Raw genomic sequence first — 26,823 nt, forward strand, 5'->3', positions numbered from 1 at the left:
CCCCGTACTGAAGACCAAAATTCTCGTTACGAAGACTAAAAATCTCGTAATGAAGACCAAAATTCTCGTTCCAAAAATCAAAATTCTCGTTTTCGTACAATACATATATGACCACGAAAAGCACTGTTATGCCCGTCATTATATTAATCACAATTTATTCTGCTCACGATAGGACCTATATTTGTTTTACTTTAAACCTTTTGCTATTGCTTAGAGGTAATATCATGAGTTTTGTAGTACAAATAAAATCTGGTAGTACAAATACACCCTGTAGGTGTATTCTCGTGCCATCCCTGTATGTACGCACAAATTGCTCGCGTGCCTGTTACACCGTGACCATTGACATATCGTTCGTAAGACGTTATAACACATAGTTGAGCTAATTTGAGTTTTTTGTTCTCACAAAAAATACTCTTTTCTCTGTTGCCATCCGGTGCTCTATGGTTTATTTTTTAAAAGCTGACCCGCACAACTTCTGCATCACACTTGATATTTATCGTTATATTTCGCCCGATTTACATATCTTTCTAAATTATAGCCTATATGTTATTCTGATGTGTAAGCTATATTTCTGTAAAGTTTTATCACAATCCGTTGCGTGAAAGAGTCAAACGAAGTTACGAAAGTTTGTGAGACTTTGTGACCTCACAAACTTTCGTGTTTATTATGTTATAAAGATATTATTCACTTAATGACGATTTTGATGGTGCAGTGATGTAGCATTTTGTTTCATTTTGCGATTGTAGCAACTTCGTTTCCCCTTCAATAAATTAATTAGGCGTCTGGATGTTTCTGATGAATGTAATGGTAGTTAAACTTTGTTTATAATAAGGAAAATAAATCTATGAATGATTTGGTAGCCATAACCGGCTACGGTTACGGTAATTACAGCTTTTGGAGAGATACGTAGAGATTTTCTACATACGTAGATACAAGTGATGGTTGTTAGTTTTGTTAATAATATATTAAGAATCTGATATTCGTCAAATTTTAGGTCAGGTTATATTTTGATATTGTTTTATGCAAATAATATTTTTTTTATTCTAAGTTTGGTGACATCCTCAATTTGTCATTATAACACTGACCCTTTTTTATTCTACTATGGTGGAAAACATGCATACGGCCCCTCTGGTAAATGGTTACCGCAGCCTACAGACGCCTGAGACACTAGGGGTGTTACGTTCGTTTGCCGACCCTTAAGAAACCTTAATATACCCTACTTATCTATTAGTCAGTTTTATAGTAAAAAGTTTTGTAAAATAAATTGTTGAATGATATCCAAAATTGTTAAATGATATCCAACAACAGAGATAAGTATAGAGATGTAACAAACAGATCGACGTTAACATTTATCAAGCGGTTTAGCACACCGCCTTACATCGATGGTCTCCGGTTCAATTCCGCGCACAATACAAACATTTTTATTCATGAGTATGATTGTTTGTATCGCTCTGGGTGTTTTCTATGTACATTATTAATTACCGAAGTATTATTTATAAAGAGTGTATCAAAAACCATACAGAAGATCGAAGCATGTGGATTTATTGCGGTGTAATAGCAAACCTATGTTAATTATATTTTTTTTATATGCCAATGATTTTTCGGTTGGTTTGTCTTTGATATGATTCAACTGAAGCTGTTTACAGCATCGTGATAAGACGTAAGTGATGCTACAAATAAGATAACAGTTTCATTACATAATGCAGTAGGTATAACTAGTCTATACGTGTTTCGATACAACGACGTTTTTAAGTATTGCTGTTGGCCGTCTGCTGATTTTTACAGCTTCACCGAACGAAAATTGAGCCCAGTGAACAAGGCACTCCAAATCCGTGGAAGGACTTTTGGAGCGACTAAAGGCCAACTCCTATCTAAGGGCACCGCTAGGGTTTCGAATCTCGGCTCAGGCTGTCGTAATTTTAATAGGACAGAGGATCGATTGAAGGGGATAAGGGTTTTAAATTTGTAACAAGGGTAGTTTTTGTTAAAAGTTGTCTGTGTGGGTATTCCAGTCTCACCAATTTCCAAGGCGTTTTAATTTGTAGGCTTAAAAGCACGGAATGACCTATAATCAAATGAATATAAAAAAAAAATCATTTTTGTTGCATTTGAAATAAAATCAAATTCGGATTTTTTTGGTTTGTGGCTATAAAAAAATAACGTTTTGAAAATTTTCGATTGATAATAGTTCATCAGCGTTTACATATATTAGGGCGTAAGTTTGTTTCTTATGCCAGATAAACTGGACATAATAAAACAAATGTTTATTTAAAAAAACATGTTTATTACAAGATTTTATTAAACATTAAAAATCGGCATTTCTCCATCTTCAAATGTGAATTGTTAGCGATTTTTTAACTGTAAAACACTTGTAAATTATATAAATAATCTTGTTTGGACAATCAACACAGCCGCCATCTAATCTCACGTTTCTCAACAGACGCTTGTGTTATAGACACTAGACCAATTGATATAATCGACATACTTTTTGTTTTTAAATACAGTATGTATTTGAAAACCTTCATTAAAGATAATAATAAAACAATCATACTCAAGAATACAAATGTTTGCACCGTGCAAGGATTCGAACCCTCGACCATCGCAAGTACTATAAGTCAAATCAAAGTAAAATAATAGCGTAAATTTGTATTTCTTATGAAGGGTATGACCCTTCGTTTCTTATTTCTTATAGTAGTACATCTATTTCATGTATTATTACGAGTGGTAAAAATAATGGTAACAACGAATGAACCTACTAGATGACTGACGACTGTAGACAGTAACTTGCTTATATCCTATAAAGGATTCTCAACAGATGACGTAATCAATTTATTTTATGAGATGCCATAACCCAAACTCGATCCTGTCATTATTTAATTAAAGTATAATATTCAAGGACACGGAATGTTATTGTTCATTTATTTCTTATATCTATATAGTGTTTAATTTATGAAGTTATTATAGGAAAACCAGGGCTATACTATTTATATGTTGAAATAATTTATAAACCAAATTAAGCCACTGGCTTTCAAAAAAGTAATAAATTATTAGAATATAATAGAATAAAATTTATTACAGTCATCACAACACAACAAACGCGATGCTCACAGCAGCATAAAATAGTGTAAAATTTGACTCGATAGAATAGACATCACTACAAATAGAGATTACAAGAATCAGGAAAAGATTAAAGTCATAATCAATGAATTAATCTTATTAATATAATTAAAGGCGAATGTTTGTGAGTATATATGGATGTTTGTTACTCTTTCACGCATAAACGACTGAACGGATTTTGAAAAAACTTTACAGTAATATAGTTTATTCATTAGAATAACACATGGGCTTATAAATTTCATGCGGGTAAAATGGCGGGCACAGCTAGAGTGTATATATACAAAACAGTGATTTCCTAAGCTTTATAACACAATTTTCTTAATCATCTTAGAAGTTTTCGACAGGTAGGAAATAGTTGATGAAAGAGGCCTCTGGCTCACGGACTATGTTCTGTGGATGAGGCAAAGGTATCCACATAAACGACTTTGTACAGTCTAGTCTCCATTTGATAGTAAATAAAGCAAGGAAATAGTTGACCAAATAAGTCTCTGGCTCGCGGACTATGTTCTGTGGATGAGACAAAGGTATCCACATAAACGACTTTGTACAGTCTAGTCTCAATTTGATAGTAAATAAAGCAAGGAAATAGTTGACCAAATAAGTCTCTGGCTCGCGGACTATGTTCTGTGGATGAGACAAAGGTATCCACATAAACGACTTTGTACAGTCTAGTCTCCATTTGATAGTAAATAAAGCAAGGAAATAGTTGACCAAATAAGTCTCTGGCTCGCGGACTATGTTCTGTGGATGAGACAAAGGTATCCACATAAACGACTTTGTACAGTCTAGTCTCCATTTGATAGTAAATAAAGCAAGGAAATAGTTGACCAAATAAGTCTCTGGCTCGCGGACTATGTTCTGTGGATGAGACAAAGGTATCCACATAAACGACTTTGTACAGTCTAGTCTCCATTTGATAGTAAATAAAGCAAGGAAATAGTTGACAAAATAAGTCTCTGGCTCGCGGACTATGTTCTGTGGATGAGACAAAGGTATCCACATAAACGACTTTGTACAGTCTAGTCTCCATTTGATAGTAAATAAAGCAAGGAAATAGTTGACCAAATAAGTCTCTGGCTCGCGGACTATGTTCTGTGGATGAGACAAAGGTATCCACATAAACGACTTTGTACAGTCTAGTCTCCATTTGATAGTAAATAAAGCAAGGAAATAGTTGACCAAATAAGTCTCTGGCTCGCGGACTATGTTCTGTGGATGAGATAAAGGTATCCACATAAACGACTTTGTACAGTCTAGTCTCAATTTGATAGTAAATAAAGCAAGGAAATAGTTGACCAAATAAGTCTCTGGCTCGCGAAGTATGTTCTGTGGATGAGACAGAGGTATCCACATAAACGACTTTGTACAGTCTAGTCTCCATTTGATAGTAAATAAAGCAAATTAAAATGAAACATTTTAAATATAAACAATGGCAGATTAAATGATATCACGTGAGCGGCGACCGATCTCGTTTGAGATAACCTCGAGACCGTTCCCAAAGTATCGTTGTTGACAAACAGTGCGAAACTGGATAATGTTATATTAAACAAGCACAACTGTTTTGAATAGAATGGAAACTACTTAAATATAATAGATCTGAACAATTCACAACGCCATCTAAGTCCCATGGTAAGCAGACCTTGTGCTATGGGTACTATACAACTGCCATCTAATCCCGTGGTACACATAGCTTGTGCTATGGATACAATAACTCATAATATAACTGATATAAATACTCAGATACTTTTTTTTTGTAAATATATAGAAAACACCGATAAACCGATGCAAATATTCATACTCATGAGTTGTATCGTGCGAGGTATCGAACCCGCGACCACCGGATGCAAGGCGGTGTGCTAAACCGCTAAACCACCGAGGTGGTCATTTTCAAATAATATCTGTTATTTTTCTGCGTCACTTCCGTATTTGCATGTTAGTGCTTGTAGCAAGAAATCTAAATCGTAAGATCTTTATTCATGTAGGTCTATTACAGACTCTTATGATATGTCAAGTCTACCGTCAGTTTGGAGTGCTTTCGAGCTGAGAAGAACTGATAAGAAACTCGGCTCTTATTCTTTTCAAATGAGCTTGTATATAAATACACAAAGAATAACGTGATGTAATTTAGTCTTCCTCATTATATTATATTTCTAATGTATAAAATTCTCGTGTCACAGATTTTGAGTTTATACTCCACCGAAACGGCTTGACCGATTTTAATGAAATTTTATATGTATATTCAGTAGGTCTAAGAATCTATTTTTCATACTCTTTAGTTTACATTTTTTATTTTTTTGGATTTTTTTTATGCAATACGCATTAAAAAATACATACAAACCTAAATATTCACCTTTCAACCCGAGAATAGGTTTATAACTAATTTGTATACCCCTAAGTTTAAGGATGACTCATCCCATAAAATATTTTTTCATTTTGTCGACAATTTTTTTATTTTTATTTTTCTTACCTTCTATCACCAACCGTTTTTTTTAAATAGCGATATTAGTACTTTAATTTATATGGCAAAACGTTTTCCGGGACAGCTAGAATATGTATATATATATTATACAAATCACTAATATAATTTTTAAAATCAGCTCACTAGTACCGGAGATTATCTTGAACATCCATACTCACAAACTTTACCTCTTCATACTATTAATATTGATATCACGAGGTCGGTACATAGGTTAGAAGTTATCTTTTATAAGCAGATAAATCCGCTGTAACGTATATAGCTGGTATTTAGGTAAAAATTCTTAATAAGACATAATTTCCCAAACGACATTTTCCTCTTGATAATCATAGTATTTATTTATTTACTAGCTACTTGCCCCGGCTTCGCACGGGTGTACATGTATCATTACATAGTATAAAATAATGTCGCTGTCGCTGTCTGTCCGTCCCTATGTATGCTTAAATCTTTAAAATTACGCAACGGATTTTGAAGCGGTTTTTTTATAGATAGAGTGATTCAAGTGGACGGTTTATATGTATAATACATATACACCCGGGTCAAGCCGGGGCGAGTAGCTAGTTATATATATATATACCTTCCGCTTGAATCATTCTACCTATTAAGTGAACTCTGACGGTAAGGAATAAAAATAAGTTTAATTTCAATTAATGTTATGAAATTATAAAAATTAAATGCAATAAAATTGTACATGAATTGAAATTATGAAATGATGATGAAGATTATGATGTTATTATTTGGCAATATCATTCATTGAGAGACTTGTTTTTCTGATTTATGTAGATGTAGATGTAGATATACATATACATATATAACTGTCAAATATTCACTTCACATAACATTTTTTACTTGTAGTTCTATTAAAGTTATGTATAAATGGAGGGAAATTGCGGACAAAAAAATTATCAATAATGAATTGTTATAAAAACGGAATCAATACATCGTTGATTAAATAGAAAAATGACAGTTTACAAAATTAGAAGCTAGAATTGCCTCCTTTTGTATAAGTCGATTAAATTAACCACGCCGTCCTAATCATTATCTAAACACTTTTAAAATGATATATAATACTTATGTGTAATATTTTTGTTAAAACTTTACAGGAAAAAATAATAATTTAAATAAATTTACTTAAAAACTTTAAATGTTTGTCTTGTAAAAAAATTACATTTTGATTAGTGTCACTTATTTTACCGACCGAAGACATTTTTTTAATATATTCCAGTAGTATTATATATACTTTGGAGTCGTCTATAATTTAACGCATAAACACACCGAGCGCAATGTGGCGCATCACGTTAAGATCACGGGTGAGTGGCTGTCGTGGCTGGATGTACTAACAATGCAATGTGCTGCCTCCACAAGATGTCTTGGGCTCCTGGTGGGAGCGTTGACTCGCGGCCGTTTCGTACCATGCGTTAGTCACCGGTCGTTGACACGAACAGCTGATCGGTAAGGCCGCGAGTCCACTGGGTGCCGCATTGCGACTTGCGGCGCGTGATGGTACCTGTTGACTAGCTGTATACCGCGGCGCTGCTTGCGTTAATTCGGGTACGATATTGCCTAGCGTTTAATCTGGGATATGATATAAGTGTGTTCCAAAATTCATTCGAAACCGTTCAATAGGTTTTGCGTGAAAGAGTCAAATTTTCAACTATTGACTCTTTCTTACAATCTTTCGGGATTATTATATTAATAGGATAAAAAATCAAGTATTAGGTAGGACATAAATTGATCATACTACATAAATAGTTTCTAATAGTTCCATTACTCAAAATTTATTGAACATTCTAATTATTTTATTTATTTATTGCTCCAGAAGTCATTACATAGTATAAAACAAAGTTTGGCTGTCGCTGTCTGTCCCTATGTATGTTTTTTTTAATAGATAGAGTGAGTCAAGAGGAGGCATAGCTATACTAAATATGAATAATAATAATAAAAATAGACTATGATGATGATGATTAATATCTATATTATAGATATGGGCCTTTCTCTACTAACTGGAAACTTGTCTATTGAAATGTGTCCCAACCTATTTTTCAATAAAATTAAAAATATAATATGTTATATCGATAGATAGTTATAATATAAATGCATATGTACAAGAAACCATTGTAATTTTCCCTTCTTTTTCGAATTATAGGCAATTTTGTAAAAAAATACAGTAGAGGACTGTTTTGCCACCCAGAGTACTGTTTTTTCCACCCCGAGGACAGTTTATATCAATGTTTATTTGAAGAAAAACACAATATTAATTATTAATTGTAATCAAATAAATTTTCTTCTTTATTGAATACTGTATCACATATAGAAATTAAATACTAGCTGGCCGTAGTTTTTGCATGAAAGAGTAACAAACAACCATCCATCAATTTATACATCCATACTCACAATCATTCGCGTTTATAATATTGGTAACATAGTACTTCATCTATATACTCTATCTATACATATATATTATATACATATAAATAAAATTGAAGTATCTGTTTGTAATATTGAAATAACATTTTTTTACTACATGCACATATATGAATATAAATATTGTACATACACCAAAATAACAATTTTTACAATTTTTGTCTGTCTGTCTGTCAGTCTGTTTGTTCCGGCTAATCTCTGAAATGGCTGGACCGATTTTGACGGGACTTTTATTGGCAGGTAGATGATGTAATAATAACTTAATACTTTTATTTTATAAATAGCGGTAACAGCTATTTCCTAATAAAATAAATGAACAAACAAAACAAAACTATTTTAAATTCATGAATAATCTGTGACTTATTGCTATAAAAAGAATTTGATCACTATAATATCTAAATGATTTAAATTTTTGTGAGAAGACGAAAACATTCTTCTAAAAGTCCGATGAAAAGTTATCAGGCTCCGGATACCTAAAACGAGTTGCAAGTACATAAATTATACTGTACATTAAATACAATGTCTCGAGAAATGTATTACTTTAAGCCCTAAGGCATACAACTCTGGATTGAGCCAGGAATCAGATAAACGTTCCCCATTTATAATATTGTTTACTAGCTGTACACGCGACTTCGTCTGCGCGGAATTTAACTTTATTTTTCTAAAATAAAAGTAGCCTAAGTTACTTCTTATTACATCAGCTACCTGCCAAAAATGTTCCGTCAAAATCGATCCACCCACCTCAGGGATTAGCCGGAACAACAGACAGACAGACAAAAATGATAAAAAAATGTTATTTTGGTGTATGTACCGTATTTAAATTCATATGCATGTAGTAAAAAACGGCTATTTCAATATTACAAACTGACACTACAATTTTATTTATATGTATAGAGCTGTACAGGCGACTTCGTCCGCGTGGAATATAACTTTATGTTTCTAAAATAAAATATTTTTTTCTAAAATAAAGGTAGCCTAAGTTACTTTTTATTACATAAGTTACCTGCCAAAAATGTTCTATCAAAATCGGTCCAACCATTTCAGAGATTAGCCGGAACAAACAGAGTCACAGACAAAAATTAAAAAAAAATATGTTCTTTTAGTGTATGTACCGTATTTAAATTCATATGCATGTAGTAAAAAACGGTTATTTCAATATTACAAATAGATAGTCCAATTTTATTTATATGTATAGATGTACACATTATAAAGGATACGTGTTTCTCTTTTGCTCGTAAATCATTGGATCGACATGTTTCACTTGTGATGAGTATAGTACATTGTCTAAACAGGCGATAATTCGTGTTTTTTTATGTAATTGAAATGGTAAACAAGCTGATTTACCACCTGATGGTAAGGGTAATCTCGTAATACTCTCGTCGGTATTGTAGACATCACGTCTTTATCGACATGCATGGGAATGCACCGAAAAGAGACTTCTAGCTTCGCTACAATAGAATTGAAAATTCTTTATTCTAATAAATTTGAATCTAAATACTTTTGACTACTTAGTTATACTTATTTTTTTAATCTGTCATTCATTCGGATAACTGTCTCATCACAAGTAATTTGAATGTTGCAGTTTTAAACAGTTTAACAATATTGTAACTTTACATTTTAAAATTAAAATATGTGAATAGAATCTACCTAATTACAGCACTAATTCTTTAGACTCAAAATATTGAATATAGTAGCAACTTGGTTGACTAAAATAAGTCCAAGTGATTAGAGCAGACTAGTTCCTACAAACAGGCCTTGCACTTGCAGATTGCAGATTATACTTTTATTCCACAACCAATGCTCCTAATAAATCCGGCATTAAGATTAGTAATTGATTTATTCACAACTGGAATAGGAAAAAGCATAGAGAATGGAGTCCACATTTCTCTACAGTATATTGCATATGGATAAATTTGCTAAAGTTTTTATCAAGTCTGTAACTATAGATGTGCAGGTTGATGGTTATAATATGCACTCGTGATAATTACACCATAACTACAAGATAAGCCACGTCAAGCGCATAGCGGTCTGGGTATTTTTTTATTTATCATAGATGTTATAATTGTAAAGTGACTCGCTACGGTGGCGTAACTCTACCATATTGTAACTATAATTAATTACTTAATTTAGTAAAGGTCACAGATAAGTAATTAAAATAATAACGCGGGATAATTAATATAGTGTCATTTAATCACAAACTAAGCAGATTATAGAATGCTAGCTATGCACCCCGGCTTCGCACGAATCATTCTATCTATTAAAAACAAACCGCTTCAAAATCTGTTGCGTAGTTTTAAAGATTTAAGCATACATAGGGACAGACAGCGACAGCGACTTTGTTATATACTATGTATTGATGAATATTACTGTCATGAAATGACAGCTTCGGTAGTCTACCGGTTTTGCACACTGCCTTAATTTCCGGTGGTGGCGGGTTCGATTCCTCGCTCAGTACAAGTATTTGTATTCATAAGTATAATTGCTCGTATTGTTCTGGGTGTTTCCTAAGTATATTATGTATGTATTTGAAGTTTTTATATCAGTTGTCTAGTACTAACACAAGCTCTGCTTAGCTAGATGGTGCTGCGTTAGTTGGCAAAATAAAAAAAAATCGCTACTTACGAGGCGATTTAAGAAACAAGGCGGGATGCTCTCTTGACCAACTGATTTCAGAATCTTGTACAAGCTGTAAAAATACATACTTAAATGAATTGTTATTTGTAATCTTTATCACATTTACATCAGATATATTACAGAAATAAAAATTAACATAGCAATGGGGTCAAAAAGGCGGTCTTATCGCTTATACAATCTCTTCCAGACAACCCTTGGGTAGTCTAGAAAAAACAAAAGGTTGTAACACTAGAATAGATTGTAAAAAAATATATGATCAAGTATAAAAAAAATGAGCATCAACACATTACATACATATGAACATGCATATATAAATACTCAACATGTATAGAAAACACTAGACCAATACAAAGAATATTATTCACGAATACAAATGTTTGTATCGTGCGAAAATAGAACCCGGCACCACTGTGTGGTAAATCACTAGACCATCGAGGCCGTTAGATATCAATATTATTATTAGGTATCGAGGTTGACGACCTCGGTAGTCTATACACTATGCATACTGTTTTCCTACAGTCGCAGGTTTGATTTCTGTATAATACCAGCATATTATTAATTTATGGTTTTGATTTCTAATTGTATGTAGTACTAGCTGTAACTGTTAAAAAAAATAAAAGGAGCCTAAGTTACTCCTTATAAAATTAGCTATCTACGTCTAAGTCCCGTCAAAATCTGTGCAGCCGTTTTAGAGATTACCAGTAACAGACAAACAAAAAAATTTTAATTCATACATTTTTTTAAAGTACCCTAATATGTATTTGGTGAAAAATTATTACTTTGAAATTACAAAGAGACACTTCAATTTTATTTATTTTTTTGAAGTAGATGGTTTAGATTTCTGTTTATACGTAATACTAGCTGTACGCGACTTCGTCCACGTGGAATTTAATTTTATTTTTCTAAAATAAAAGTAACCTATGTTACACTCCTTATTACATCAGCTACCTGCCAATAAAAGTCCCGTCAAAATCGGTCCAGCCATTTCAGAGATTAGCCAGAACAAACCGACAAAGGGACAAAAATTGTAAAATGGTGTATGTACCGTATTTATATTCATATGCATGTACTAAAAAACATTTATTTCAATATTACAAACAGACACTCCAATTTTATTTATATGTATAGATATACATATAAATAAAATTGGAGTAGTTTTGCAAAAATATTCAGAGTTAGTATTAATATGTCTGTCAGTTTGGATTGAATAACCTTGTCTTCAGACCGAAATACTGCACACGATGATTAAACAATGGCCTATTTACATTAGCTTTGGTCTAATCATAAGCTCAAAGAATGACTCAGTTATGACAGACCTTCATGATCTCTATACAACGACTGTCAAATTGTATGACGTTTTCAACGATATCATTATCATTACATAGTATAAAACAAAGTCGCTGTCGCTGTATGTCTGTCCCTATGGAGGTGAAGCTGTAAGGACCAGATACGGCCAACAGTATTAGAGTAGTTCGAAAAAAGAACAATTAGACTTTTTAGGTGCCTTAATGGGTCCCAGCGCTACAGTTCCTTTGGAGAATCATCTAAAGCGCCTCTGGTCGTCTGCACGAGCCCCCACTTTCGACCGGTGAATCTGTAAAGGCCAGCCACGGCGAATAACAATTGGAATGGTTCGAAAAAAGAAATAGACCTTTCACGTGCTTTAATGGCAGCGGTAGAGTTTCCTTACGGCATCACCTAAAGCGCCTCTGGTCATCTGCACTCGCCCCTACTTTCGACCGGTGAATCTGTAAAGGCCAGCCACAGCGAATAACAATTGGAATGGTTCGAAAAAAGAAATAGACCTTTCACGTGCTTTAATGACACCGGTAGTTTTCTTGAGGCATCACCTAAAGCGCCTCTGGTCGTCTGGGTTCGCCCCTACTTTCGACCGGTGAAGCTGTAAAGGCCAGCCACGGCGAATAACAATTAGAATGGTTCGAAAAAAGAAATAGACCTTTCACGTGCTTTAATGGCAGCGGTAGAGTTTCCTTGAGGCATCATCTAAAGCGCCTCTGGTCGTCTGCACGAGCCCCTACTTTCGGCCGGTGAATCTGTAAAGGCCAGCCACGGCGAATAACAATTGGAATGGTTCGAAAAAAGAAATAGACCTTTCACGTGCTTTAATGGCAGCGGTAGAGTTTCCTTGAGGCATCACCTAAAGCGCCTCTGGTCGTCTGCACTCGCCCCTACTTTCGACCGGTGAAGCTGTAAAGGCCAGCCACGGCGAATAACAATTAGAATGGTTCGAAAAAAGAAATAGACCTTTCACGTGCTTTAATGGCAGCGGTAGAGTTTCCTTACGGCATCACCTAAAGCTGCTACACCGACCACGACAATGTACCTGTCCCGTCTACATTACGCTACTAAGGAGCAGGACATTGTCGATTATATTCGTACCAAGAGTAACCTGACATTGAGGGTGACGCAGCTGAAGTCGAGTCACAACGCGAGTTTCAAAGCGTTTGTGGCCCTGGTCCCCACCGACTTGCTGCCCACCTTCATGAAAGAGGACTACTGGCCGAAAGGTGTGCTGTATCGGCGCTACCGTGGCAGATTGCCGTCTTCAGTGCCGTGATCACACAGACAATATTATTGTATTAGTTTTTAAATATTATATTATATGTATGTTAGTCTATAAGGTATTTATAATATGGGCCTAGTTGCCTGTAAAGGTCAGCCACAGAATAACAATTGGAATGGTTCGAAAAAAGAAATAGAAGAAATAAATGAATAAATAAAATAAATAAAGCGCCTCTGGTCGTCTGCACTAGCCCCTACTTTCGACCGGTGAATCTGTAAAGGCCAGCCACAGCGAATAACAATTGGAATGGATGAAAAGAGCTCTATATAAAAATATATGAACTGAACACAATACGGGGTTTTTGTTTGCTTTTGTGTACATACATTGAGTCAGTCGTTTTGTTATCATCTATTGTTTTGCGTAATACGCCAGGTTTTATAAACGCAGTGATTTGCATGTTGTTTATTCTGAGTTGACATAGAATTAGAAAGTTATCAATTTTCTATATTATATTTAGTTTCAATAGAAAATAGCTTACGTATTCATATTACTTATATGTGTTTTTATATATTGTGTAAAAATTAAATATGTTTAAGACTTGGATTTTGTCAAAATCAGATTGAAAGATTTTTATTAAAAGTTTCATTAAAAGAATACAACGGTAAATCAAATATACTAGAGTACGTGTTTTGCCTTATTACTTACTTAAATTATATATGTTTATGTTTTGTATGTAATGTGTAAAATTAAATATGTAATGACATCTTTTTTAACTGATGATAATGGAATGTTGCTCTCGCCTGTGCTTATGGTTTACGCTGGGATCAGTGGAAACTGATAAGATGAGGTCAGGTCACAACATGCCAACTTCAAGAGGAATTTATCAGGATACTTTCCAGAGGGAACCGGCTGGACGTAAACCTGACATAGCATATGCTGAAATTGATGTTACTTTTATTAAAATCATATACCTATCTATACATATAAATAAAATTGAAGTGTCTGTTTTTAATATTGAAATAACCGTTTTTTACTACATGCATATGAATATAAATACAGTATATACACTAAAATATTTTTTTTACAATTTTTGTCTGTCTGTTTGTTCCGGTTAATCTCTGAAATGGCTGGACCGATTTTGACGGGACTTTTATTGGCAGGTAGCTGATGTAATAAGGCGTAACTTAGGCTACTTTTATTTTAGAAACAATCTCTACTTATTTTTTGTTAAATTCTACGCAGACGAATTCGCGAGTACAGCTAGTATAATATAAATATAATAATATATTGTACGACTGAGATATCAGATAGGGTAGTGAGATACAATGTCAATTAGTGAATGCAACATTTGATATAACCCTCATTTCACGGGGTATATTTGAGTCCAGCGTGGGAGTAAGCCTACCTACCGTCTCTTGGACTAAAATCGGTTTTAATCACCGGAGAATCGAACAGCACTATAAATGAAAATAAACGTGCAGCTATATAAATTAACATTTTTATACCACAATGTTGGAAAAGAAAAAGAAATACAGCCCATCTGATGGTAAACGTTTACCGTAGCCTATGGAATGTCACTTGCACGTTAGCGACCCTTAAGAAACCTCATGCTTCCTAAACAACCATGTTTCCAACATTAAGTAGAGTTGACCTCCGCATTTACTCTGCGTTGTAATTTGTGTAAATTGAAATATTGTTGTTTTAGGTCATAATTGTAGTGTCATAGTGTAGTGTATTAAAAATAAATTATAAAATCTATTCTATTCTATTTTAGTCCCTAGAGAAAACATAACATACAAGTATTTTACTTTATTGTCGAAAATGCCATAACCACAACGCTCCGAAATTCAAATATTATCATGAACAATAAGTACATACAAAAAAATCTGGCATACCGAATGCAACAGTCAACAATCTTAAATGTATGTTACAACTCACTAATGTTCATTATAATTAGGGTGAGCAAGTCGGTACGTCATTACCAAATAACGTCTAGTGTTGAAGTGTACAGCGACAAGGGCAATAACCACGGCCAGGCGTTGTATGCAGGGTTGTCAACAGAACAACACCTAGCATTGTATGAGGAAATAAGATATCTAATAAAATATCGGATATTAGGTGTATTTACTTCGTAGTTGGACAGTTTTTTGTAGGTGGTAACTAGGAAGCCGTCTCGGACAATGCGGTTTCAGAGGAAGTTCTTACCGCGCGCACTTAGATTGTGGAATGAACTACCTGCCGAAGTTTTCTCTAGAGACTACAGAATGGGGGTTTTTCAAGAAGGGTATGTTAAGGTTTCTGAGGTTTCAGGGTCGGACGCTACCAACACCAGGGGTGTCAGATGCGCTGACACCCCTGGTGTTGGTAGTGTCCATAATACGGTCTACAATAAGCGTTTACAATTAGATGGGCCGTATGCTTGATTGCCATCCTTGTGGTTAGAAAAATGGTCAGAATCTCGTCCGAACAATGACGAAACTGTCTTCGTATCGAAGCCCAAAATTTCTTACGGTTGGCAACCCTGGCTATGAGGCAGTCTGCGCGTGCGCACGCCATACCTTTATTGTTGATGCACCGCTCTATTGCAGTTGGTTAATGTTGCGTAATGTGTTTGGTTTTATAACTAGTTAATATGCCTTAACTTGTGAATAGATGTTACATTATGATCTTAAAATATTTAAGATCACTCTGCAATGCAGCCTGTAACAAGCATCAATCAAATCATAATATCTTTATTCATGTAGCTCCATTACATTATTATTGCATACGCATTTTACATACGTCAAATTTATCGTCAGTTCGGAGTGCTTTCGTGTTAAGAACTGATTTCTTATATAAGAGAGAATAAGAGCTTGTACATGATTACAAACATACAGATTTATGTTTAACAATAAATTAAAGAACAATATTAAAAGATCATGTCTCATAGTCATTACAACCAATGTCTTAAGCAGCTATTGGAGTAGAGTCACTTTCTTTCAAATTAATAAAATAGGTCGTCGTTCGAGGTGGATGTGTGGTGTGACAAGGATGGATAAGATAAAGATGATGTCAGAGAGGTTGAAGAGTAATCGACTATCATGGTATGGACATGTAATGCGTAAGAATGAGGATAATATTTTAAGAAAGGTGTTACATATGAATGTGGATGGTTATAAGGGCAGAGGAAGGCCGAAAAATAGATGGATGGACTGTGTGAAAGATGATATGGTAAGAAAGGAAGTAAATAACGAGATGACTGCGAACAGGGATGAATGGAAGCGAAAACCATATTACGCCGACCCTAAATAAATGGGATAAGGAAGAAGCAGATGATGAGGACGTAAAAGTAGGACAAAAGTTCAATAGCTAAAATTAGTTTATGAGATTTAGAATAAAAAATGTAAGTTATTTACCGTGGAATAATATGAGTATGTTCAACAAGTATTACAATATTACCTGTTTAAAGTATAAGTAGGTAGAACTGTTCAAGAATATTGTAATATTATAGATGCGATAGAAATAAACATGTACGCTATAAAATGTATTGATCATAATCATTTACGGTCTTATTACAAAAAATCTGTTAAAACTCGGACGAAACGTGGTCTAAATGGTCGTGGTTTAAACCATTCCTAAAGTTAATACTTGGAATAAACCTAACATTATTACGAATCCAGATCTAACAGAGGACTACTTAGTACTACAGTTAAATCGTTCATTATGTATTCCATACAGAAATCAGTCACTCATGTCTGTCACCGTACAATTACGTTCCATTTTACCAGAAAACTGAAAAGATCAAAAATAATATTAGTTCAAAGAAAAATGTATAAACTAAAAATAAATTTATTTCTATTTATCTAGGTCTTCATTATAACTATTTCATTAATATATAATATTTATTAATGTACTATTAGGCTGAAAATCAGTTTTAAATTACAAGTAGGAGTCCTATACGGAGGAAAGGAACGGCGAGATATTTTTATTGGATCGTTCGAATGGTGACTATTTCAAAGTCAAATGAGTGAAAAAATAACAAATAACGTCTTTTATATATTTTTATTATCGTAAAATTTGCTTTAAATATTTTTAGTTAATATATTTTTAATTTAGTTAAAATATTTTTCCAAAAACTACAACTAACAATAGAATTTTTAAAATGGAGTTTGTATTTTTGCATTTAGACCACTGTTAAACTAGGGGCATCGCAGGTCTAACTTTAGACTATAGACGAATCACGATTTAGAGATAAACTTCATTTTGTAATAAGGAATACATTGGTGAATGGTTTATTACTAGTGCTAAACCAGGTTTATCTTTTTGTAATAAGGCCGTTAATGTTTAATTGCAAACTTGTTTTGCTCTTTTAAGACATAATCAGACGTTTATTTTCATTTCTGGCATATCTGTAGTTGGTACAATAAAATGAGTACGACATTCTCAATAAAATCAATTGAAAATAGTTGAAGTCAAGGTTCTTGTCAATTCTTCTGGGATCAAACATCATTTAGAACTGACGGTAGAGCTCACACATCTATAAGTGTATGTTATAGTTATAAATGTGTGTTAGCAATAAAGATATATTCTATTCTATTCTATTCTATTCTATTGTGGTTAAGGAGAATGTTAGTAATGTGGACTAACTATTCCAATGTACCATATCCGGCTGAGCTCGATACGGTTCCCCCTGGAAACCATCCTGATATATATTCCTGATGAATATGTGGCAACGGGCTAACTGACCTGTCCTCATGCTCATTTCATTATCCACCACTCGTGCCCCACCTGTTAGTGGGCCGTTAGGGTAGGCGGGTGTACCATTCCATTATCATATATTTATAAAATAGTCCTACATGAATATGTAGACTTGATTTTAAAACTTTAAGATCTTCTATTAGATAATAAAATCGTCTAGATACAACGAGATGTCTCTGTCTACTGTCTGTAGAGAAATCTTATAGCACACTATAAGATTTTTTGATATGGGGCCAAAATCATAAATTTTTCGCATCTGCCTAATATTAGAACTTCACACTTTATTTTATAGACTTTCGGATTTCAATTCTACAAATCTATGTAAATAATATAAACTAGTATTTAATTGCTTCGTAAAACTCGTATTAAGTAAACAAATTTAATTTTACAACCACGGTAGCCAGTATACTGTCGCCGTAGCGATGAACGCAAAACTTGACATGTTTATAGAAATAGTAATCTTTAATCAAATAAACTTAATATAAGCAAATTTGAATAGCCATATTTCGCAGACTCATCACAAGAAGAACGACCAGAAAACTTGCGTGTTGCTCTTTTATATATATGTTGTTTTAGATAAATAAACATTAACAAAGAGGAGACATGTGACAATTTACAGATGTATTTTAGACTGATTAGTTTTTGTAATATATCCAAATCCATAATGGCTTAAACCTACCACTGCGTCTGAGATCGATTGGTCTACCAGGGTTTCAGTTTGTATTACCGGAGCTTCGGTCAGAAATGTAAATAAAGACACAAAAATCTTTGTGTCTTTATTTACATTTCGGACGATCAATGGTCAATCTCATGATCTCTGGAACCCAGTTCGGAATAGAAAATCACTAGGCTATGATGTACAAAATGAAAGAATAATGAAGATTGTATTATTACTCCGACACCCTATGAAGAATATCATCATTCGCTCTAACTATTTTTCTATTGGAGGTGAGCCTTCCTGATACTTTTACGCCACTATTGGCGGTTTTGCCTCATCTCTGGTGTAGCACCTGGGGTGGTTCTATCCAGCAGGATCTTGATCAGGTCGGCGGACGTTCTTTATCCCGCTCGCCTTCGACGATGGCCAACTCGTTGCTGGTTTCATAGAGAATACGTTTTAATCAAATAAATTCTTAACGTAACAGTTTTAATTATATACTCGAACACTAATTCGTCTCGGCTTAGTTTTTTATCTCACATCATTTCATCAACATTGTAATAGATAGGTACGTTTTCATTATGGCACTATTAATGATGTTAAACAATGATTTCTAATTATTGTGAATGACGAAGCAGTCTGGCTATTGACTCGTCAATTTTGATGACTTTAACGTCTTGCTGTCATCAAATATTTTATTATACAGACATTAAATAGATCATTTAGTTCATGGACCTCATTTTTAGTGATCGTTGTTGTTAAAAGGTTAATCATAAAAATTCTTCATTAAATTGAATTGTCTGTTGGATATTTAGTTTGTCTATTAAAACAATAAAGTAACTAATAATAATATCGCTGGAAAATGCATGCATGTCATTCATGCGCTTACTGCTATATATCGGATTAAGTTTGTTATCAGTGTTTCCTATCCCAATTATTATCTTGACTTTATCCCATTATTTGGTGTCGGCGCAGTATGTCAATTTACTCTAGTGTTTATCAGCACTCACATCTGCAATACTACTTCTAAATAAATATTTTTGCAGGTCAAAATTTGAACTCATCTTCTTTGGGGATAAGATAACGAATCGCATTAATTATTTCTTTCTTTTGCCCGCAGTCCGGAGCTACGACAAACACGACAAATGCGGCCTGGTGTGGATACCGCGCGTCGTCGCTTACCGATGTCGCACGTGCGGCATATCGCCGTGCATGTCCATCTGTCGCGAGTGCTTCCACCGCGGTGACCACTCGACGCACGACTTCAACATGTTCCTGTCGCAGGCAGGTGGCGCGTGCGACTGTGGCGACAAGTCTGTTATGAAAGAGGACGGGTGAGTTTTAAGGAATTTTCTTCTAAGTTAGATGACTTTAAATTTTAGACCACTATCGATAGAAGCATTTAATAAGCATTATATAGGCCTATATTCCAAAAATAAATAGATACATAGATAGAATATACTTTATTTGCAACGTACAGTAAAGATGAAGCACAAACAATATAACAAAGGACACATGTATCGTTAAAATATTACAATAAATCTGAGTAAAAGTAAAAAAAAAAATATGGCTGGTAATGGAATGATGCATCCGCCTGTGCGGATTTACGCTAGCGGGGCACCAGTGGAGGATGATAAGATGAGCATGAAGTCAGATCATCTTGACAAATAGCAAAACACCAGGATGGTTTCCACGTGGAGGTCAACCTCACATGGTACATTGCTAGCAATGGATTTATTAGTTCACATTACTAAATTTGTAACAACAACTTTGATATGACCATCGTATTGTGTTGTTTTTTTTTAAATACTGTTGCGGGTGAATATTACGATGTTGCTGGTCGAGACGATGTGTATTACATATGATGATAAACTGACAATGTATACATAGAAATAATGATCTTATATACTAAATAACAATAGGAAAATGTATGGTGGGGTGACACAGTTTAGATACAGCAGTGCCTAGTAGACAATATTGAATTTGTCTTACTAGACATTATTAAATGCAATTATTATTTTGATGTATCTAGGTGACTGTGTCCCATAGATATTCCCCCCTTGAGAGAAAAAAAAATATATATTAAACACAAAAAAAATATAAAAGTTAACTGTAAAATTTAAGATATTATGCACTTTAGTAACAATAAAAATTCATTATACCCAAATAACGACGTAAATCTTCGACTGTCGTGGGTTTAGGGTACTCGTCGATTGCTTGCCATTTTTCTTGCGTTGGTTTCATCCCTTGGCTCGTTATATGATAACCAAGAAAATCTAACTCATTTGTGAAGAACTCGCATTTGCTCATATTAATTGTTTGCGGCGAATAGTTTGATTTCGCTAGCGCTCTCTTTGGTCTGTGCTTGTGTTTTATTCACCGAGATTTTTGCTTTCGGTGTCCACCAAAATTCTATAGCCACTGTTAGAGTCGGTTATAGCTAGGCGGTTAGACGGATGAATAGCACAGCGTTCCGTCTTATTCTGCGTCGAATCTAGTTTTCCGACGGTTGTCTATAGGAGCGCGGCATGTCACGTTTGTATGCCTTTTCTTTATATTTGCGATGATATAATATAAATAATAGTCATTTTTCTGACTATGCAATGACCGTAGGTGCGAATTTGACCTAGATCGGTAGTTGCTGCGTCTGTTTGTGTGTGGCGAGCGCTTTTCGCGTATATCAGCAATTTCTGATCGCAGTGTTGCAATTAGTGACGACAGGTGTGCAATGACGTCGGCGGTGACTGTTGGCTGTACTTTTGTAGACAGCATTTTTGCTTTATTTTTCCAGCTTCAATTTTTCGTCCAGAGATTATATCCAGCAGGCAGTTGTGTTTACTGGGGGTCAGTAGCACGGCAGGATCCTTGTTGCGCAGTATTGCCAACGACTTTTATGCCTCTTGAATTTCCGAGCCGGTGAGACCCGCTTCTGGGAAGCCGGTGGAAATGTGCAATCGTTGGTGGTGCGCAGGATGCCGTCAGACAGAGATCTCTTGTTTGATCTCGTCGTTTTCCCAGGTATCGTCTCGACCACGTCGGCCAGATCACGTCGGGGTCACCACTGTTGCGGGTGAATAATAAGATGTTGCTGGTCGAGACGATGTATATTACAGATGATGATAAACTGACAATGTATACATAGAAATAATGATCTTATATACTAAATAACAATAGGAAAATGTATGGTGGGGTGACACAGTTTAGATACAGCAGTGCCTAGTAGACAATATTGAATTTGTCTTACTAGACATTATTAAATGCAATTATTATTTTGATGTATCTAGGTGACTGTGTCCCATAAATACCTGTAGTTGAAACTATATGGTCAAGATTTATTTTTATTTTTCTGATAGCTGCAGACTTGTCTTCTGCCTTCGGTTTATCGTCGACTTTTGGAACATTCTGTATATTCTGTATACTATGTGATGTAATTTAACTGAAACAAATTGACAGAATAAATTATATTTACTGGTCATATTATCCACTGTCTGTTCTCATAGCTAATTTTAGTTAGAAATTGTGTATTTTTACTGAATTTTAATTTTTGATATTTTGCTGACTTTGTTTACTTTTCTGCATGGTATGTATATTATATATGTATATTATTTAATTATAAAGTGTATTCAAAATATAATTGATATAATTGATCTCTGAAAGAGATCTCTTCAGCCAACCTAATGTTGTGACAGTGGTGGTAGTTACTGCACGATATTTGTAAAAACATAAATACAATATTCTAATATATACTTAAATACATATATATAACTCACAAAATATAATCGCAGTGGGAGCCTAAGAATTTATAAATCCAAATATACGTATCTAGAAAAAAACTGCGAAACAAATAAAGGATAAAAAAACTCAAAAAATATATAAGTAGTAAGAAAAGGTTAAATCATTACGTTTTTGAAGCGTACACTGAGTTGAAGATGCAAATATTTCCGAAAGGATTAATAAAAGTGTCACTAGTATACTGTGACGTCATACCAGAGCTAGTTATAACATAGAAAAATCAATGTAGAGTACAGGCAGTCCACGTACTCATGGCATGTTAGGTTCTTGAAATACGCGACGTAAATCCAGACATATTTTTTCATATAACATGTAAAACTCAAGGGTTATGATCCACACGGACTCCGAATAAAAAAAACTGCGTTTATAACAAAGATATACATACATTATCAAAAGTAAGTTCTTAAAATAATTATATATGTACTTATGAAATGGCTAGTTATTTTTATATTCTGTAAGCATCACTTACGAATTTTCTCACGAGACTACAGCATGGGGTTTTTCAAGAAGGGTATAATAAGGTTTCTTAAGGGTCGGCAACGCGCACGTGGCACCCCTGAAGCTTCAGGCGTCCATAGTCTACGGTAACCATTTACCATCAGATGGACCGTATGCTTGTTTGCCACCTTGTTTGTTTGTTCCGCGGTGAGATTGTACATTGGTATTCTGTAAAACTCGATAGCGAATGCAGTGCCACAACCTCGAGAGCGGGATGGAGGTAAAACTGGTGATTTTTTTAGAAATATTGGCAAACTCGATAACTTAGTAGGAACTTTATATTTGCCAATGGATACGAGTGCCTTAAGTGAAATGAGTACTGTATCCACTTATAGAGGTAGGTAACGCGACGGTTGTGGATCGCGGGGGCGGCGGTGACGTCATGCGACCTCTTGCGAGGCCAACAGGAAGAAGCCTACGTCTCGGCAAACACGGAACGGGTTGCTTAGATCAGTCGCTCCAAAAGTTATGAGGGGATGTAATAAATCGACACTGCGGTTATTATATATCTTATATATAAAATTCTCGTGTCACAGTTTTCGTTCCCATACTCCTCCGAAACAGCTTGACCGATTCTCATGAAATTTTGTGAGCGTATTGAGTAGGTCTGAGAATCGGCCAACATCTATTTTTCATCCCATACTCATGGGAACGAAAACTGTGACACGAGAATTTTATATATAAGATATACTTAGTAACCGCAGTGTCGATTTATTACGTCCCCTCATAACTTTTGGAGCGCCCACCACCACCACCCCCACCCCCAAATTTTTATTGCACCAGATAGGTACAGAGAGTAATGAAGAAAAATTACATACGAGTGCTGCTTGTAGGGACTGGTCTGCTCTTATCACTACGACTGATTTAATCTTATTCGGTCTTATTACAAAAAAATCTGTTAAAACTCGGACGAAACGTGGTCTAAATGGTCGTGGTTTAAACCATTCCTAAAGTTAATACTTGGAATAAACCTAACATTATTACGAATCCAGATCTAACAGAGGACTACTTAGTACTACAGTTAAATCGTTCATTATGTATTCCATACAGAAATCAGTCACTCATGTCTGTCACCGTACAATTACGTTCCATTTTACCAGAAAACTGAAAAGATCAAAAATAATATTAGTTCAAAGAAAAATGTATAAACTAAAAATAAATTTATTTCTATTTATCTATGTCTTCATTATAACTATTTCATTAATATATAATATTTGTTAATGTACTATTAGGCTGAAAATCAGTTTTAAATTACAAGTAGGAGTCCTATACGGAGAAAAGGAACGGCGAGATATTTTTATTGGATCGTTCGAATGGTGACTATTTCAAAGTCAAATGAGTGAAAAAATAACAAATAACGTCTTTTATATATTTTTATTGTCGTAAAATTTGCTTTAAATATTTTTAGTTAATATATTTTTAATTTAGTTAAACTATTTTTCCAAAAACTACAACTTACAATAGAATTTTTAAAATGGAGTTTGTATTTTTGCATTTAGACCACTGTTAAACTAGGGGCATCGCAGGTCTAACTTTAGACCATAGACGAATCACGATTTAGAGATAAACTTCATTTTGTAATAAGGAATACATTGGTGAATGGTTTATTACTAGTGCTAAACCAGGTTTATCTTTTTGTAATAAGGCCGATTGTGTTTATATTTGACCCTAATAAATTAGTGCTGGTTGGTAGTTTGTATTCACACATTTCGACTTGTAAAATGTGAACTTACAAGGATTATTTAAAAGAGCAACACACAAGTTTCTTGCTCGTTCTTCTTCTGATAACACAGCTTTGTGAATTAGCGGTAGATATAAAAAAAATTGTTATATGTATAGTTTATTTGAATAAATGATTTTCTATTCTACTTGTACTGATACAAAAGACGGTCCTATCAAATCAAATCAAAATATCTCACTGTAGGTCTATTACAGACTTACGAAATGGCAAATCTACCACCTATGCACCTAACGTCTTAGACATATATTTTTATTGCACAGATGTTTAGAAAGAATGGAGAAGAAAGCGAGCATCAGCCAAAAGGGAATTAAAATAAGATTAGATAGAGACTTGGAAGCCGGCAAGTGATTGAATGCTCTGAATGCTATATTTCACCATTTATTTATACTACACTTATTCATACAATAGACATACATTCATTCAATTGGAATGTAGATTCAAGTAAATAAATTCCATGACATTTAATTACAATAAGGGCCAAGGGACATAACTATTAATGTGATTGACAATACAATATTTATGTATTCTATTGATTACGAAGCAAGAATGTTCGTAATATAACATTTATGTAGTTGTATAGAGCAGACAGAATAACAAATATCTTACATTATTATAAACGCGAAAGTTTGCGAGTATTGATGGAAGTTTGTTACTCTTTCTTTTTTTTGCGGAGTACTCTAATACTATTGGCCGCAGCTGGCCTTTACAACTTCACCGGACGATAGGGGGCGAGTGCAGATGGCACTCCAAACCCGCGGAAGGACTTATGGAGCGGCTGAAGGCCAACTCCCGCCTGACGGATACGACTTTAGTCTGAGGGCACCGCTAGGGGTTCGAACCTCGGCTCAGGCCGTCGTAACATCGGTCCCCGTTTGAATTGGGCGGTTACTCTTTCACGCAAAAACTACTGATCGGATATTCATGAAACTTTACAATAATATAGCCTATACACTAGAATAACGCATTGCTTAGCGATGAGACAGCCTTTTGTATCAGTCAATAAATATTTTCTATTTTAATTTATTTTTGTTCTGTAATTTGTGCAATAAAGAGTATAAATAAAAAAATAACACATAAGCCATGATTTAAAAAGATATGTAAGTTGGACGAAATGTAATGTTAATACAGACGAAGTTGCGCGGGTCAACTAGTCAGTTCATAAAACGACAAATGTAAAAAATATGAATCACGGAATACTGACTTACCTTTGCTTTTAATTTCCGTGAATCCGCTTTAGGAAACGTTGACTTAGTTACTTGTGTTGTTCCAAGGTCCTTACACCATCATGTTTGCAAATTATACTCGACTCCATCTACGGCGTACCTATAATCTTGTAATATTTGAATTTATACATCATATTGATGACAGAATTCGATTTGTTTGTATAAACATCTTACTAGTTTCTGTTAGTGACTTCATCTGCTTGACTATTTTTTTTTATATACTACAATGTGGCAAAAAACATACGGTCCATCTGATGGTAAATGGTTACCGTAGCCTTTGGAAGCTTGAATAACCAGGAGGGACAAGTATTCATTGCGGGCACTTAAGAAACCTTAATATATCCTTCTTGAAAAACCTTATACTGTAGTCTCTCTAGAGATAGAGAGAACTTGGGCAGGTAGTTCATGCCACGATGCTCCTCTGATACTGCACTGTCCGAGACTACTTAGCTTCCGGCGTCTGGTTATGAATTGTCGATGGCTGATAATTTACTAGCTTCTGTTAGCGACTTTGTCTACTTGACTATTTTTTATGTTACTTTAATGGCAATAAAGTTGAAGGTTTCCTGTTGACAAGTGGTAAGTAACATCACTCGTCACGTGACCCCCGTGATATCTCTCATGGGTAGCCATTCTTGAGGATTAAGATGTCTTGTCTGTGGAATCTGTAATTTCACCCTTTAAACCTAAATTAAGTTTACAACTCTAACAGCGTAGCAGTGAGACAGCAGTACCCAGCCAGACTTTGTATAGTCTGCCTATAATTGTTTTAGCCCAATTCGTTGAGGCAAAAAAGGCGGCAATCTCGGAATGAAAGAGTGCCTTTATAAATGATGCCTCAAAAGTCTCACATAAAATCGCGATAGCGTCTTAAAATGTTTACGTTCAAAGGTCCCGAAGAAAAGTTTTTTCTGAATGAAATTAAAATCTATTGACATTATTAATAAAAAATTTAAAAAATCTCAAATATCGTCTCGTGCTACTCACTACTGTTTTGGT

At 34.5% G+C, this 26,823-nt stretch overlaps 1 protein-coding gene across 1 annotated transcript in view; it reads left to right on the forward strand.

Moving 5' to 3' along the window:
• The window catches only part of LOC131854389 (E3 ubiquitin-protein ligase Ubr3), a 157,682-nt gene that overhangs the window by 4,348 nt on the left and 126,511 nt on the right, over positions 1–26,823 (forward strand). The window contains exon 2 of the mRNA XM_059205505.1: positions 19,691–19,904. Coding sequence (XP_059061488.1) covers positions 19,691–19,904 — 214 coding nt within the window. The remainder of the gene's footprint in view (positions 1–19,690; positions 19,905–26,823) is intronic.

The sequence above is a fragment of the Achroia grisella genome, unplaced genomic scaffold (assembly GCF_030625045.1).
Source record: "Achroia grisella isolate CSIRO2021 unplaced genomic scaffold, CSIRO_AGI_Agris_v1 utg980, whole genome shotgun sequence".
Lineage (NCBI taxonomy): Eukaryota > Metazoa > Arthropoda > Insecta > Lepidoptera > Pyralidae > Achroia > Achroia grisella.